Source organism: Astatotilapia calliptera, chromosome 13, assembly GCF_900246225.1.
Source record: "Astatotilapia calliptera chromosome 13, fAstCal1.2, whole genome shotgun sequence".
Taxonomy (NCBI): domain Eukaryota; kingdom Metazoa; phylum Chordata; class Actinopteri; order Cichliformes; family Cichlidae; genus Astatotilapia; species Astatotilapia calliptera.
Genome location: NC_039314.1, coordinates 16,923,231 through 16,938,908, shown reverse-complemented (window position 1 = coordinate 16,938,908; position 15,678 = coordinate 16,923,231). Strand labels below are relative to the sequence as shown.

General features: G+C 39.2%; 1 protein-coding gene across 7 annotated transcripts in view; it reads right to left on the bottom strand.

Annotated features, from left to right (window-relative positions):
* The window catches only part of LOC113035231 (protocadherin-15-like), a 222,786-nt gene that overhangs the window by 64,231 nt on the left and 142,877 nt on the right, over positions 1-15,678 (bottom strand). For all 7 annotated transcript variants that reach the window (XM_026190643.1, XM_026190644.1, XM_026190646.1 and 4 more), the window contains 3 exons: positions 12,064-12,157; positions 6,249-6,377; positions 1,526-1,831 (listed from right to left, as the gene is read on the bottom strand). In XM_026190643.1, coding sequence (XP_026046428.1) covers positions 1,526-1,831; positions 6,249-6,377; positions 12,064-12,157 — 529 coding nt within the window. The remainder of the gene's footprint in view (positions 1-1,525; positions 1,832-6,248; positions 6,378-12,063; positions 12,158-15,678) is intronic.

Genomic DNA, 15,678 nt, shown 5'->3' with positions numbered 1-15,678 from the left:
TTAAATCACAAATTGCAAAGTAGAGCGATGGCTGCTTCAATAGGAGATATATTAGATGCAGCATAATGCAGGACATGTTTTTGGGGGATTCATTAGCCACTTACGCAGTATTTCACTCATAAGCAAAAAGAAGACTTAAGAGTTATTACATTTGTTAAGTAAGAGTAAACACAAAGCGCAGCTGAGGCGAACGGAAATCTTTGAGTATTAAGACCATGAATGTTTGTGACCTTGTTTCTCCTGTGCTTCCTGTTTTTCACAAAAGCAACAAAATGCCAACGCTGAGAGGAAGAGAAGAGTTGACATAAGGACACATTTTGCATTTAATGTTAAGGAAAAACTTTACACTTTATATTTATTATTTCTAGCATAACCTTATGATATTTAGTCAACTAAAACTAATACAATTCAGATGCCATATATTATGACTAAAACTAAATCAAAATTTGCCGTGAAATGAACTCTTGTTACTCTCATAGCATTGCTAACACCCTCAGAGCTGACAGAATTGAGAGTGCCAAGTGTGGTCTGCACTTAAACATGCTCATCTGCACGAAAACACTAACACACACACACACACACACTAAAGTAAGTTTAACTGTGGAAATACAACATTTAAGATTATTGCTAAAGGGCCAATGTCTTGAAAATCTGAAAAACAAAAATTCCTTTATGAACACCTTCAAAGTTGATAGGTTGCATCCTCAGGGGAAGACAGACATATGCACTGAGGAACCCACATACATAGCTATCTGATACAATATAGTTTATCTTAGTCACTTTTTCTTTCTTTTTGTGTGAGATTAAAAAAAAAAACTAAGACAGACTCTGTTCTGTTCTATCTCACCTGTGCTATTTAGGTATTTTGCCAACCACCCTGGTGCGCTCAGAGTTAATGTGTCGTCTAGGAGATTAATGGTGTCACAGTGCCACTGTCACTCACACCCTTCGACCTCGGCCCCCACCTGCCCTTCTTCTCCCCCTCCCCCTCAAGCTTTATCCCCGTCTGGGAGATGTCACTCACAATATCCCAGCAATTACTCGCCCCTCTGCTCGCGTTTGCTCCTCGTGCACCGGGTTTTTCGACACTACACTTCGGCGCAAACAAATGCACTGCTGTTTGACAGGGTTGAAGCGATGCCAAAGACAGATTACACCAATTGAAAAAAAAAAAAAAGAAAACGTTTTTCTCAATTTCTTTCACAACAAACAATAAACATTCTATTAACATTGGTTGTGAAGGATCGAAAAACAATTCTCTTCTGAAGCCAACGATTTGAGGATGTTTTCAGTTTTATTCTAAAAAAAAAAAAGCGCAGAGAGCTGTCACCGCACTGCATAAAAGATTATGTATGTTGCTGGCTGCATAATTGCCTCTGTCTGGAAGCATTTGACATTTTAAACTGCTAAATTGAGAACTCTTGAAGTTAAAAGATTCCAAAAGCCTTTTTAACACAAACACCTGTACCATACATCAGGGGAAAGGAGACATTTAGTGAAAATCGCTTGGACATCAAGTTCTTACACTTAGCTGCAGGACTACAGTTCCCACAGGGCTGTTCTCAGGCACATTCACCACATAAGTCTGCTGGGAGAACACCGGGCTGTTGTCATCGATATCCGTGACCTGGACTGAGACAGTGAAAGAGGTCCGTCGCGGGTCTACTGCCCCATCCGAGGCTTCAACCACCAAGTCATACTGACTTCTTGACTCCCGATCAAGTGGCACTCGTGTGTAGATGCTTCCATTAGCGCTTATTGTAAACAAGTCGGGATGATTCACGATCCGGTAGCGCACCTGGCCATTAGCGCCTGCATCTGGATCTGTGGCCTGGGAAAAAAATAAAATGATCAGAGGGCTCAGTTATGGGAAGATTAATGCTTATCTTTGTTTATTCAGTGCAGAAATGCAGAGAATCATAATATCTAGGCGGCTCGCCCACATAAATTGAAGTCTTTTCTTTGACCTCGCATGGGTTATTTGATCTCTGACACTTGCAGCCTTTGTTCTTGCTGATTTCAAACAATTAACATTAAACGCCGCAAAACCCAAAGCGAGTTACCACATTTTAATGGTGGAAGCAGTTAATATTATGCTAAATGAGCCATCAATGAAATGCAATCAATACACTTCTTTTCATTCCTGAAGCTGCTTTAGAAAAACCTGTGGGAAACAACGAGAAACCATTTACATATATCAATACTCCAAGAGAGAAATATTCATCAAATACATCATGTGAAGAGCTGATTATATAACTGAGATGCAGAGGTTTTCCTTTAAAAAAAAAAAATTTTTTTTATTATTATTACAATAATTATCAGAGAACTAAAGACCCAAGGGAATGCTACTGTGATGCCATTATGATCATGCAGGGTTCAAATAAATACCACAGAGCCAATCATGGGTCATTACATATGCCCGTGTCTATAAAAGCAGCGGCTATATTTAAAAAACAAGAACAAAAACCCAACTAAGTAAAGTATCTGAAATATTTACAGTCTGTGGAAATTGAGGGAGGAAACAGCTTTTTTCAGGGAACTGCAGAGTTGCATATGTATATTTAAAGTTACAGATGACAAAACATTACATTAAATTAGCATTTGGGATATTAATGGCTATGTATCTGTTTTCAAGACCCACTCCAACCTCAGCATTACATTATATGATCCAGATGATGAGTTTTCTTCACACTGAAGCAGTTTCTGTAGGGACACATTTGGACAGCATTTCTTAGTAATCTAACTTGCGAGTTTTAAATTGTGAGCTCGTGGGCAGGCTCTATATAGTGACTCTGAGAGCAATAGATGATCCTGCAGGTACAGGTGGCTTCAGCACAAAAACAGCTTGAGTAGGTGGGTTTTAAAGAACAGACCCACGCAGACCTCTAATATAGTACAAGGGAAATGAGTCTACTTTGTGCTCTGCTGGTGTGGGTCTAGTAGATTTATTTATTTTTTGTTTTTGTTCTGGATCATTAATGTTGAAACCTAAAATTCATTCTGAATTGCCCCCTTCTATTGCACTTATTTTTTTCTGTTCTCTGTCCTCTACAGTATTTTTAAAAATAAATTCAAGCACTGATGTCTTCATCTCAACAAAATCTTAAGGGGTGTTTTTGAGGAGAGTAAAGAGCTGCGTAGCATCTCTTTCAGATGTCTCGAACAATCAGACTCACTTTATCAAGGAATCTGTGTGGTAAAAAATAAACTATCTTCAACAGCTTGTCCAATTAGCAACAATTTCTCATGATGCCTCCATGATGTGTGCGACACAAGCGCTAATCTATCTGTCCTCCAGTCATTTGCGTGCTCAGATTATGACTCCCTGCTAAGAGCAAATAGAATGGGCTTATATGGTTAGGATTTGTAAGTCACAGAACAAACGGCTCTATTAGCATAACCGGCAAAGCTGTCAGTTGTGATAACCTGGTAAATCATCTGCAGTCTATATGAGTGTGTACAAAATAAGAACAGGTGGGAACCAGCTCCAATTACTCTAACGATAATCCAAAATGCTTTAAGGCTAGCAATAAGCTACTTAACAGCATTATGCATTTCCACTGCAATCATCTCCACTGTTGGCAATTGCCTAAAGCTTTGTGGCTGGCTGGATTGTAACTTTCTTCCTACAGGTGAATTCAAAGTAGTACAGGAAAACCGAACCAATTTTATTGGTGGAAATCAGATTTGAATGTGAAATACTTCAGTTGAAACAAATAAGCCTTATGCCAGCAGTCAGCATCCCACCCTTCCCTCCTCTATCACTTAGCACATTATGTGACAGTAAGCTGTGGGTTACTGATTTGATAGGAGAGCATTTGTTCCGCAAGACAGTTATAGACATGCACACAGTACAAGGCTTCTACAAAATCTCCACATCACAAGATGTTTTCTAGGTTTTCTGAAAGAAAGCTGCAAGTTACTAAACATTGGTTGGTGTGTCAGGATAGATGATGAAACATAGAGAAATGTTTAAGCGATGTATGTTAAGTGACAATGCCCTGGATGGTAAGATTTGTTTTGCCCTTCTTTTCCATTTTCTTTGCCAAGATGTCATGTGTCATCGCAGTGTATGAACTCAATGCAGCAGAGGTATCGAACTGCCAGAAGCTAAATTCATTTTCATCTAAGATAAACTCTATTATTAAACACCAAGCCACCTATTATTTTTGTTCAATTTCTTTTGACCTCACACAGTTAAACAATGTTCTCCTGCATATTTCTATCTAATGTATTCATGCTTGCTGCTGTACATTACTGATGATTCCAAGTGGCTAAAAAGGTTAATATCAAATGTGATGAAGGTATCTATTATTGCACCTCTTGTCAACTGGAATGCAAATGGCACATGTCATTTTGCTGAAATGTGGTGATTTATATTTTAAGCTAAAAGCCCACAGTTATCATTATATACGCATTTGCACTTTTCCTGCAATAACAAATACTACTTTAGACACGACTCCTAATGTAATACAAAAAAGAGAAGAAAATTAACAATTGCGCTATCTGCATTACAGACAGAGTTTATTTAGGCCCCTCATCCTGAAGGGCATGTTCGCTCAAATAATGTTCAGTGAGCAAGATCTCCAAAAATGCAAATATATGCTCCTTCCACAGAAAATAAGTAAAATGTCACTCCTCCGTGACGGGATTAAACCAAGGAGATAAACGAGAAAAAGCAAAGGGATTTCCTACACACAGGCTTAAGGTGGACATAGAAATAATACTTTAGGACTAACATTTTAGCCAATATTTAGACAACTATCTTAGGACTAAATTATAAATATCTGGAAGCTTTAATCCTTAAGCAGACATTTCTCAATCAGAGAACTATCAGTTGTCAATCCAGAAATGTATTTATGTAGTTTGCCATTAACAAACTGGAGCAGCACTATATCATCTGTTCTATATCATCTAGCAGTGCAAGCCTGCAGAATTTAAAAGTGGTATTGGATTTCGAAGAATGTTGAAAAATGATTTAAGAATTGTATTTTAGCATACACTTGTTTAAAAATTTCACCTAAATTCCAAGTCTATGTTTTTATTTTTGGACTGCTATAGCAAAAAGATTTTTTATTTATTTGTTTTTCATACAAGACCTTGATGGAGCCCCTCAATTTGTCAACTATATGGACCATTTTAAGTCACTTCCTCTTTCCTTTTATTCAGGCTTCTTGTAATTGGTTGCCAGTTGTTAAAAAATAGATTTTCAGGACTTTGTAATATAAGATACTACACTATTGTGAGTAAGTACGTATAAAAGAACAGCAGGTCTCCTTTAATGATGAATCTTACTGACTTTTCAGGATTTTGCCTGATGGAGTGTAACATATGAGAAATGTGACCAAATATCACCAAAATGACTAACATTAAAAACATCACATTATATAAGAATGACTATTCTTTTTTTCCCTGCAATTTCTGCAGCTTTAACAGTGTTGCACTCAACAAAATGCCCCAATACGCTCTCGATCAGTTGCTATGGGCTAGTACAAGGGAAATCTGTGGTGTCTCTGCGTGCATGCGCATGGAGAGCAGGATTTTGTAGCGCTAAGTACTTTAATGTACTTTTCTTTTCAGTCACAAAGGCGCAGCCTCAACTCAAACTGGCATGCAGCCAGCTGAGGAAGAGTCAGTGTGGTGGACTAAGCTTTAATCTAGCTGCTGGCTGCATTTGTGAGGAAATACTTGGGAGTAAGACTGAAGGGAGCTCTACTGCATCCAGACACCAAACTTCGTTCATATGTCCTTTTGTCGCATTTCACACGTCATAAACTCCAAACATTTAGCAGCAGCCCATTTCCACACGCACTAAAAATGTGAAGGGTTGCTTGATATGAAATGTGAATATCCTGACAAATGACAAATGTCACTGATCTGGTTATGCCTATTTACCTTTGGAGGCAAGATTCTTTTTTTGTATGAGCAATTACAAAAAAACTGCTATAACAAATTTTATGTACGTGGAGATTTTCTAAAGTGGTTGCTGGGTAAATCTGTAAACCTTTTTCTATCCATATGAGGCCATTGTTTAGAAACTGTTTAGAAATTGTCCATCTAGTTCAAATTTAGTCAAAAAACAAAACATGTAGAAGGCAGTGACTGAGAAAACCTCGGAATCTTTCATCTGTCAAGCAGACGTGTTAACCAGTGTCTTGTATCAGTGTTCCTTTAAAATATGAGGACATGCAACAATGAACAGAACACATCAGATTTACAAGGCAAGAACAGAGGGACATTACACTTACCCTTACTCGTCCTACAAACAAGTTGGCCTCTTCTTCTCGCACAGAAAAATTTGAAGGTATGGTGAGGTCAAACTTCGGGTCATTATCATTGACATCAGTAACAACTATGTTCACAGTAGTTGTGGTTGTCTAAAGGAAAAACAGTCAAACAGAGAGCACAATAAAACTAATGTTATTCACTTCACAGTGAGTGTTCCCTTTTCATAAACAAAGATGACAAGCACAACTAAAAAGGCATCAAATGTGATATAATGTAATTTGAGTAAATACACTTTGACATGAATAATTCATAGGGTGACTGTTAAAAGCTGTGTCATGCTCAAGTAGACATTTTAAAAAGGATTAGGATTATAATCAGACAACTTTTTTGGAGACCTGACAATTAAAAATAATAATTATAGTTGGAAATACTTTCAAAATACATTTTGTTGGAGATAAATGGAACCATTTAGCATTTATGAGTGAATCCATGAGCTCTCATTTAGATAAAAATTTAATACTTTGTACAATTCTAACAAGCTTATAATTATTTATGTATGTGTTTGGAATCAGCCACCTTTATTTTTCAGCATAGCCTGAAATCCCTTAACCAAGCTGTCTTGTCACTTTAAAAAACAAAAAACAAAAACAAAACAAAAACAGTATCCAGGAATAGTTCTCCAAGCTTCTTAAAGGACATTCAAAGCTCTTCTTTAAATGTTGGCTAACTAAATACTGATTTTACCCAAAGATTTCAAATTTGGATGAATTACTCCATAGGAACTCTTATCATTGATTTTCAGTCCAGCTCTTATTACCTCAGCCTTTTCTTCTTTATTCCCCTTCCTGAAGGATGGCTCCTTGCTACCCAGACAATTTCTGACTAAAAATTTCAGCTAAAAACGATGTGAACAAAGAGCCTAAAGACACCATTTAAAATTCTCAGTTTTATGCTTGAAAGAGTCATAGGTCAGTGGGAAGTTGCCCAAAAAAAACAAAACAAAAAGACAAACATTCCTCTGAAAATGACCAGGTAAGAAAAAGTTTGAATGACCTTTAGAAAGCCTGGAAAATTAATTTGCCATTTAAAAAAAAAAAAATACAAGAAAGCCTGGTCCTTGGAAGCCAAATGTCAAGAAATGAGAGGTGGCTCAAGACTTTTGCACAGTACTGTATGTTTCAGAAGCAGCTAAAATAAAATGACTTTCAACCAAGTCCAGCAAAAACACTAATTCACTCGAAAATTATTCCTAGTGTAGAGAAAATGTTAAAAGCCAACCATAAAAAATGATTCTGCATAAAAAGCACAATCATTTGGAACAACTACTGTAAATGCTAAAGTGTTTCAAAATATCAACTTTTGGTCAAACTATTATAATGCTTTGTAGCTGTGACAAAGAAACTCACATGCACCAAGTAAACGTGTTGGAATTAAAAAAAAATTCTATTATATAAATGCCTTTAAACACTTTGGGTGCATACTGCATGTGCATACTGATAACGGGATTCTCAGTAATATTCAGTAACGTAAAGGCAGTCATACATGCCAGCTTTCCATACTGTAAGTGATGAGGGACCATAATTAAACTCAGTACACCATTGTGTACAAATGTACATAAGCAACTTGTCTGTATACAACACATAGAGAACTTCTTCATTCCTTCTTGGGAAAGATGCCCTGTTAGTAGTTATTAAGAGAAAATTGTACAAGGTTGGGGGCTAAAAGCATGAAACTAGATCCATCACATCATTCTTCCTCACTCATTTACAAGGCCAGTGTGGGCCACTGTGCTGCTGTTAACCTTCAAACAATGACACAGCACACACACCTTTAGCACTTCTATAAATCAACATAGAAAATTGGCTGGATATGCACAATCTATAATCTCTCAGTGCCCTGGGAGGAGCATGTATGCAAATAATGGTGTAAATGGTCTCCTTTGGGGGGAAGAAGGATAGGAAGGCTGTGGGAGGAGTTGGGCCTTGCAAAAGAAAAACTTCCTGGGAGACAGCTGTTTGGAGCTGCCCCGACAGATGAGACATTCAGCGGCACATTTCACAAAGAAAATGACCTACTTAATGTCACCTTCATCTCACCGTCCTTTGGGAAAACCTCCACCATTGTTGTTTCTTTGTACTACCTTCTGAGACATACATAATCGGCCTTTTCATGGAATTTCACACTGCAACTTATCACGAAAACCTGCCTCTGTTGCTATATCACTACTGAAAGTAGGAAGTTAAAGGAGGCAGTGTTGTGATAGGCTGTGCGTAGTTTTCATTTCGCAAAAGACCTGAAGCCAATTAGTGTCTTCATCCTGGCGTGGGTGTCCTTATCAAAGCCAAAACCCCCTACCACCATGGACACGAGTATGATTAATGAGCAGCTATTATAGATGGAGCTCTGTGATGCCTTGTGTTATGTCCTCACAGTCTAAAAGATCCAGAGGTGGGTGATGTTCCTTTTTTTGTTTTTTTAAATGACCATCCAAGCCAAAAGCCATGTTGCAGGGACTGATATGATAAGCTTGTTAGGAGTCATGTACTCTTTCCTTTTTTTTTCCCTTCCCAGCATACCATTTTTTGGGACACATGTCTGTCTGGCAGTGTTTGATCTAAGCCTGTCCAGTCGAGATCACTTTTAAATTTACCACAAAGATGGGCACAATTTTTTTCATCCACGAGTACAAGAAAGAGTTAATACCGTGAAGGAAAATGCATGCGTGCATGTGTGTGTCCAGATTTGACTGCACTCAAAGGGAAGTAGCACCAGGGGGAAGTTGGCTTGCTAGCTCCTTGTGGCAGGTTTCCATGGATACCAAAGTTCTGGACTAATTACACATCCAAATCCCTGGTGTCCCCATCCTTTTCTCTATCGCTCTCCATCTCTTTTCTGTCCCCCTCCTCCTGTGCTTATTTTGATCCTTTCCTGTATCTAGCTGTCTAGGCAGCACTCTCTTGCACTGAATGACTTCCTCGCCTCTATTCTCCTACAAACCTTTACCCCGTCTTCCTCAATCAACTTTTCTTCCTGTTGTGACAACATTTCTTCCAAGTTGTGACATTTAGCCCACACAAGTCAGCCAACAATTTACTGTGTTTTCCCCCACACACATAAACACACACAATTTATAGGTGAAGGGTGTTGGCTTGTACAAACTGTCCATCAGTAGGTAGGACAAAGAGCATCAGCTTGTGTTTACCTCATTCTGAGAGGTGAAACCTCATCTTACATGCTCTTTATTTATTTGCTCTTTCCTCTCTGACCCCACCACTGTCCATCTGCCCCTCCCTCTCTAACTGCTGCATGATCTCCCTTTGCACTGCTCTCACAATTACTGGGAAATACTACAAATTCTTTGTCATGTATTACTCCACAACACCAACACATTATATTTGCCAGCAGATACAAATTAGCTGTAGATCTCAGTTGTCATGAGTGTGCAGGTGAGAGGGGGTGGAAATCAACATCACCCTATTGACAGCTCATCAGCTAATGTTCACGGACTATCAGACACAGCATCTTAAAAAGGAAACCACATTTCACCTCTGCCTGGAACAGATACAGCTGCAAAAAAGAAAAAAAAGTGCCAAGTGAGCTGAAGTGTAATTAAATTAAGACAGTTTATGTGATTATCTGCTCTTCGTGGAAGACACAGAAGCCAGCATTCAATTTTTGTCATAATGCCTGAAGTTTTTCCAGCCAAAATGACAAAAAACAGCTCTGTGAATGTAAGGACTCAACTACCTGTGATACCTCTAAATGATGCACTCAGTGCTGAGAAAACTATACAATGGTGAGATCATTGATGTTATCCGAGCTATGGTTTGGACATGTGGAAATTAGGAAGTTTACTATATGGGGGTGGTTATAATTAAAACTTTGCATAACGGGACATGTAGCAATTCCAAGCGTTTGGATGCATTTTAGAAGCTCAAAGTATGTCAGTTTCACAGTTATGTGGCAGTACTCATTTAAATATCCATCTGTCCAAGATTTTTTTTTTGTGCTTTTCTGTCATTCTATATTAACAGACTGAGTATTACATAAGTCATGATGCTTTTATTACCACACAACTCACGTATTTAACACAAATACAGTAACTGTACAATATATGCAGAGCAATCTAAAAGGTAAAAGTAGCTGTAGGTAAAATTGATTTGATCCATTTGCTCTACAAAGAGCTATGCTCGAAATGGCATTGTGTAAGCTGCATATTAGTAACAGGCAATAACAATATGCTGGTTAAGGTACTTCTGTCTTAGCATTTGGTATTTGCCATTTGTCAGTTAAAAACTATCATTTTATTCCAGGTGAATTATTTCAGGCTTTTTAAAACACTTTTTGGCCAAAAATGTACTGCCTGGCCAACAAAGTCTTACCTATTTGCTTCAATTTAACCAAGCAAATAGGTATATGAGTCATTAATTACTACAGTGGCTGGCAACAGGTTACTTACTGTAACCCCAGTTGATGCACTGAATAGCTTTTCATTTCTTAAACAACTGATCTGTGTTCTCTGATCACGGAAAAGATGTCACTCTATTTCATGAGGGTCAAACTATCGGCCTGCTTCAAGGAAAGGAAATAACTAAAAACACTGCTGATATTGCTAGAAGGATTATGATGAACCATCATCATTCAAGGAAGAAATGTGTTTGGGGGAAAAAGAAGAACTCACAAATATATATAAAAGAGCATTTCCACACACAATATGATGAGAACTCAACAGGTTCAGACTGAACAGCAGTGTAGCCTTAAGAGAAGCACTTATCAAAAAGGGTAATCAGGGAAAAAAGCCTTCAATTTTCTAGGGAGCATAAAGATTGGACTCTGTAGCAATGGAAAAAGTCAGGTTGTCTGATGAGTCTAGATTTATCCTGTTTTAGAGTGATGGGTGCATCAGGATAGGATGACAGGTGGATAAAGTATTGCACCCATCATGCTTAGTGTCTACTATACAAGCCTGTGGGATGGTGTTCTGATCTGGGGTTGCTTCAGCTGGTCAGGTTTAGGTTTAACAACATTATGTGCCCAGAAAATGAGGTCAGCTGACTACCTGAACATTCCACCATGAGCAGGTTTTTTCCATCAATGGATTTTTTCTTGATGATGTCAGGAATCATCAGGCTCAAACTGTAAATGAGTGGCTATCTTCGCACATGGATTGGCTATCACAGAGTCCAGAACTTAATCCCACTGAGAATCCTTGTTATATGCTAGAGAAGACTTTACTCAGCAACTCTCCCAGCATCAATACAAACAAATTGGCACAACAAAGTTCTGGACAGAACTATATGTTGTGACACTGCATACGTGTACACAAACAATGCCAATGGAAATTTGTGCTGTAAGTTAAGCTAAAGGCAGACCAACAAAATATTAGTGAGAGTGTTTTTTTGGCCGGTGACACTCACTCTAATTTGAATGAAGGGGAATGAGTAATAGACAGACCTGGAATCGATTTCAGATGAACACAAGTGGGGAAAAATAATCACACAGACAACTGCTACCAGAGAAGTTATTAATGAAATTCACTGTAAAAAAAAATAAGTGAAAAGCTCAAGCCGAGAAGCCAAATTCAAACAATTCTAACTTCACTGCATGGGCTAAAATGACAGTCTGTCACAAAAATCACAGCATGATACTCTCAGAGCTCAAACACACAAGTGGATTTTACCAGAATAAGTAGCATGTGGAGTCATGAAGCCAAATGCACAAATTAATAAGCTTGTTTGAGAATATTTTGCTTGTGATTAATGTTTTCAAAAGGTTTGAAGACCATCAACCCTGAGGAATCAGGTCATCAGTTTAGATAGTTTAGATGTCCGTTACCCCTCCAGGGTGACCATCTGAGGCTGTGACAATCAGACGGTACTGGTCAGTTGTCTCTCTGTCCAGAGGCTTGTCCAGAAGTAGAAGGCCAATCCTGTGGAGAGGGGTCAGAGAAAAAACTTGTATTACTTTTATAAAGGAGGACACTTTGATTGTAATTATTCCTTTACTTTCTTTTTGTGTCAGGTCATTAATTTAGGGAAATATGTTGGATATATCACTTAACAACATGATGTATGTCTGCATTTCATTATTTGCATTCATTTCAGAAAAATTAGGAAAAAAGAATGTTGGCAATGATCAAAAAGAATGAGTCTGGGATGAAGAGCAGGTGTGAGCTTAAATGCTCCCACTCTGTCTTTCTCTCTGTAGCCAGTCTCTTGCTCCCAAAGCACACGGACAGGCAAAGATTCATGTTCCCCTTCTAATGACTGCAGCAGACACCGAGACCCTCCTGCTCGTTCACATGGTATAATTTGGCACTCTGGCATTCTAAACACAAAGTGTGGATGCATTCCCATGCAGAGCACTGAATTATCTTTGTTTGCACACAGGCACACAAGACATGAGTAAGTGCAGCCATACAAAAACACACAGCATGCACAAAACAATTCCAGTGACACACTCAGGAGAGGTTCTGCCAGAACTGCAAAAAGGAAGGAAAGAGGAATGCATCTGAACGTACTATTAGATTAATGCCCGTTGCAATTCCCTGCTGTCCCCATGGTCCTTCACATTTCTAATTTAAAGCTCCTGTGGCCAAGCAGTCCAAGCAGAACCTGGCCGCTACTTTTCTACTGCCTCTGCAGCCCATAACTGTGAAACTATAGACCCTCATTTAACAATCTGACAGGCAAGTACTGACACCTCCATCAACACTGTCTATTTTTCTAAGTACTTGCCCCAAGGTTATAGTGAACACACTGCTTTGAATCCACCACACCTGATGATCGGTGGTTCAAAAGGCCAAACGCAGTTTTCTAAAACCACCATAAAAATGCAGAACAGCTTCCTTCGCTGGCTGCTGTGCTCATGTTTATTTATACATAAGCTGGAGAGGAGAAAATAGCATTCTATTCTGAATGAAAGCACAAGAAACCATGATGTGTGACAGTGAAGATATACATTGATAACTGTCATTATTATAGTGATAATGATGATGATCTTGATGGTTATTAAGACAAAGATTAAAATGATTAATTCTGCTAGTCTGGGGGTTTTTAATTTTCCTCACAGCAGCTAAAGTATTGAACTACACTTGAGCGGCTGGGTCTGAGGGGTTCACTGATCATGTGCGATAGAGCCCTCCCTCCTCTCCCCAGCCAACACAAATGAAACAATGCTGTCAGATCTATGGGACACTGTTAACAGCATCATCTAGAGTGTCAGCGCTGCACTTTAGCAGCTATCTAAATAATAACACTAACATCTTTCATTTTGCTCTTATCATGACTCTTTATGGTAAACTGTACTTGATGTATAGTGTCTATCTGGCTAGGCAAGGAGCGGAAAGGCATAGCAGAGATTATCATCTAAGCCAAGATGAAGTTCATTCATGCCACAAGGAGAAAGTTAAGCTACAGCTGCTGCATTGTTATGTTTGTTGTTTGCACAGTGCTGTGCAAAAGTCTTGAGCCACCCCTCATTTCTTTACATTTTGCTTCAAGAAGCCAGACTCAAGTGGCCTTAGTTCTCTTTCAACCTATTTTCAGTCCAGTTCTTGTACCTGACCATTTTCAGAGAAATGTTTTCACCTAACACTGACCTTTGAATCATTCAAGCGTTCAAAAAGGCATCAAGTCAAAGGAAGATGAAGCTGTGTTGTTTCTACACAGACAGCTGAGCAAAGAACCAATTTTAAATCGTATCTTTAGGCACCTTGTTAGAAGTAAACTGTCACAAAAAACACAATAACGGTTCTCATGTCTTTAGTTGAATCTATAAAAATATCAATGACAACTCAGATTGACAGGCATAAAAAAGTATTTTTACACCACAAATCATATCTCAGCATGGTGTTCTTAAACAGTTTGAGGAAACTGGACAAAAGAAGTGACAGACTTGCAAGACTATGTAAAGTACACTGAAAGTCATGTGTTTGACACAGGCATGACACAGACCTGACAGATGGATTTTGTACATCAATTGAAGCGAGCTCATTGGAAAGGTGGCTGTCAGGAAGCTATTACAGTGGGGCAAAAAAGTATTTAGTCAGCCACCGATTGTGCAAGTTCCCCCACTTAAAATGATGACAGAGGTCAGTAATTTGCACCAGAGGTACACTTCAACTGTGAGAGACAGAATGTGAAAAAAAAAATCCATGAATCCACATGGTAGGATTTGTAAACAATTTATTCGTAAATTAGGGTGGAAAATAAGTATTTGGTCACCTCAAACAAGGAAAATCTCTGGCTCTCACAGACCTGTAACGTCTTCTGTAAGAAGCTTTTCTGTCCCCCACTCGTTACCTGTATGAATGGCACCTGTTTGAACTCATCATCTGTATAAAAGACACCTGTCCACAGCCTCAAACAGTCAGACTCCAAACTCCGCCATGGCCAAGACCAAAGAGCTTTCGAAGGACACCAGGAAAAGTATTGTAGACCTGCACCAGACTGGGAAGAGTGAATCTACAATAGGCAAGCAGCTTGGTGTGAAAAAATCAACTGTGGGAGCAATCATCAGAAAATGGAAGACATACAAGACCACTGATAATCTCCCTCGATCTGGGGCTCCACGCAAGATCTCATCCCGTGGGGTCAAAATGTTCATGAGAACGGTGAGCAAAGATCCCAGAACCACACGGGGGGACCTGGTGAATGACCTGCAGAGAGCTGGGACCAAAGTAACAAAGGTCACCATCAGTAACACACTACAACGGCAGGGAATCAAATCCCGCAGTGCCAGACGTGTTCCGCTGCTGAAGCCAGTGCATGTCCAGGCCCGTCTGAAGTTTGCCAGAGAGCACATGGATGATACAGCAGAGGATTGGGAGAATGTCATGTGGTCAGATGAAACCAAAGTAGAACTTTTTGGTATAAACTCAACTCGGCGTGTTTGGAGGAAGAAGAATACTGAGTTGCATCCCAAGAACACCATACCTACTGTGAAGCATGGGGGTGGAAACATCATGCTATGGGGCTGTTTTTCTGCCAAGGGGACAGGACGACTGATCCGTGTTAAGGACAGAATGAATGGGGCCATGTATCGTGAGATTTTGAGCCAAAACCTCCTTCCATCAGTGAGAACTTTGAAGATGAAACGAGGCTGGGTCTTCCAACATGACAATGATCCAAAACATACCGCCCGGACAACAAAGGAGTGGCTCCGTAAGAAGCATTTGAAAGTCCTGGAGTGGCCTAGCCAGTCTCCAGACCTCAACCCCATAGAAAATCTGTGGCGGGAGTTGAAAGTCCGTGTTGCTCAGCGACAGCCCCAAAACATCACTGCTCTCGAGAAGATCTGCATGGAGGAATGGGCCAAAATACCAGCTACTGTGTGTGCAAACCTGGTAAAGACCTATAGTAAACGTTTGACCTCTGTTATTGCCAACAAAGGTTATGTTACAAAGTATTGAGTTGTATTTTTGTTATTGACCAAATACTTATTTTCCAC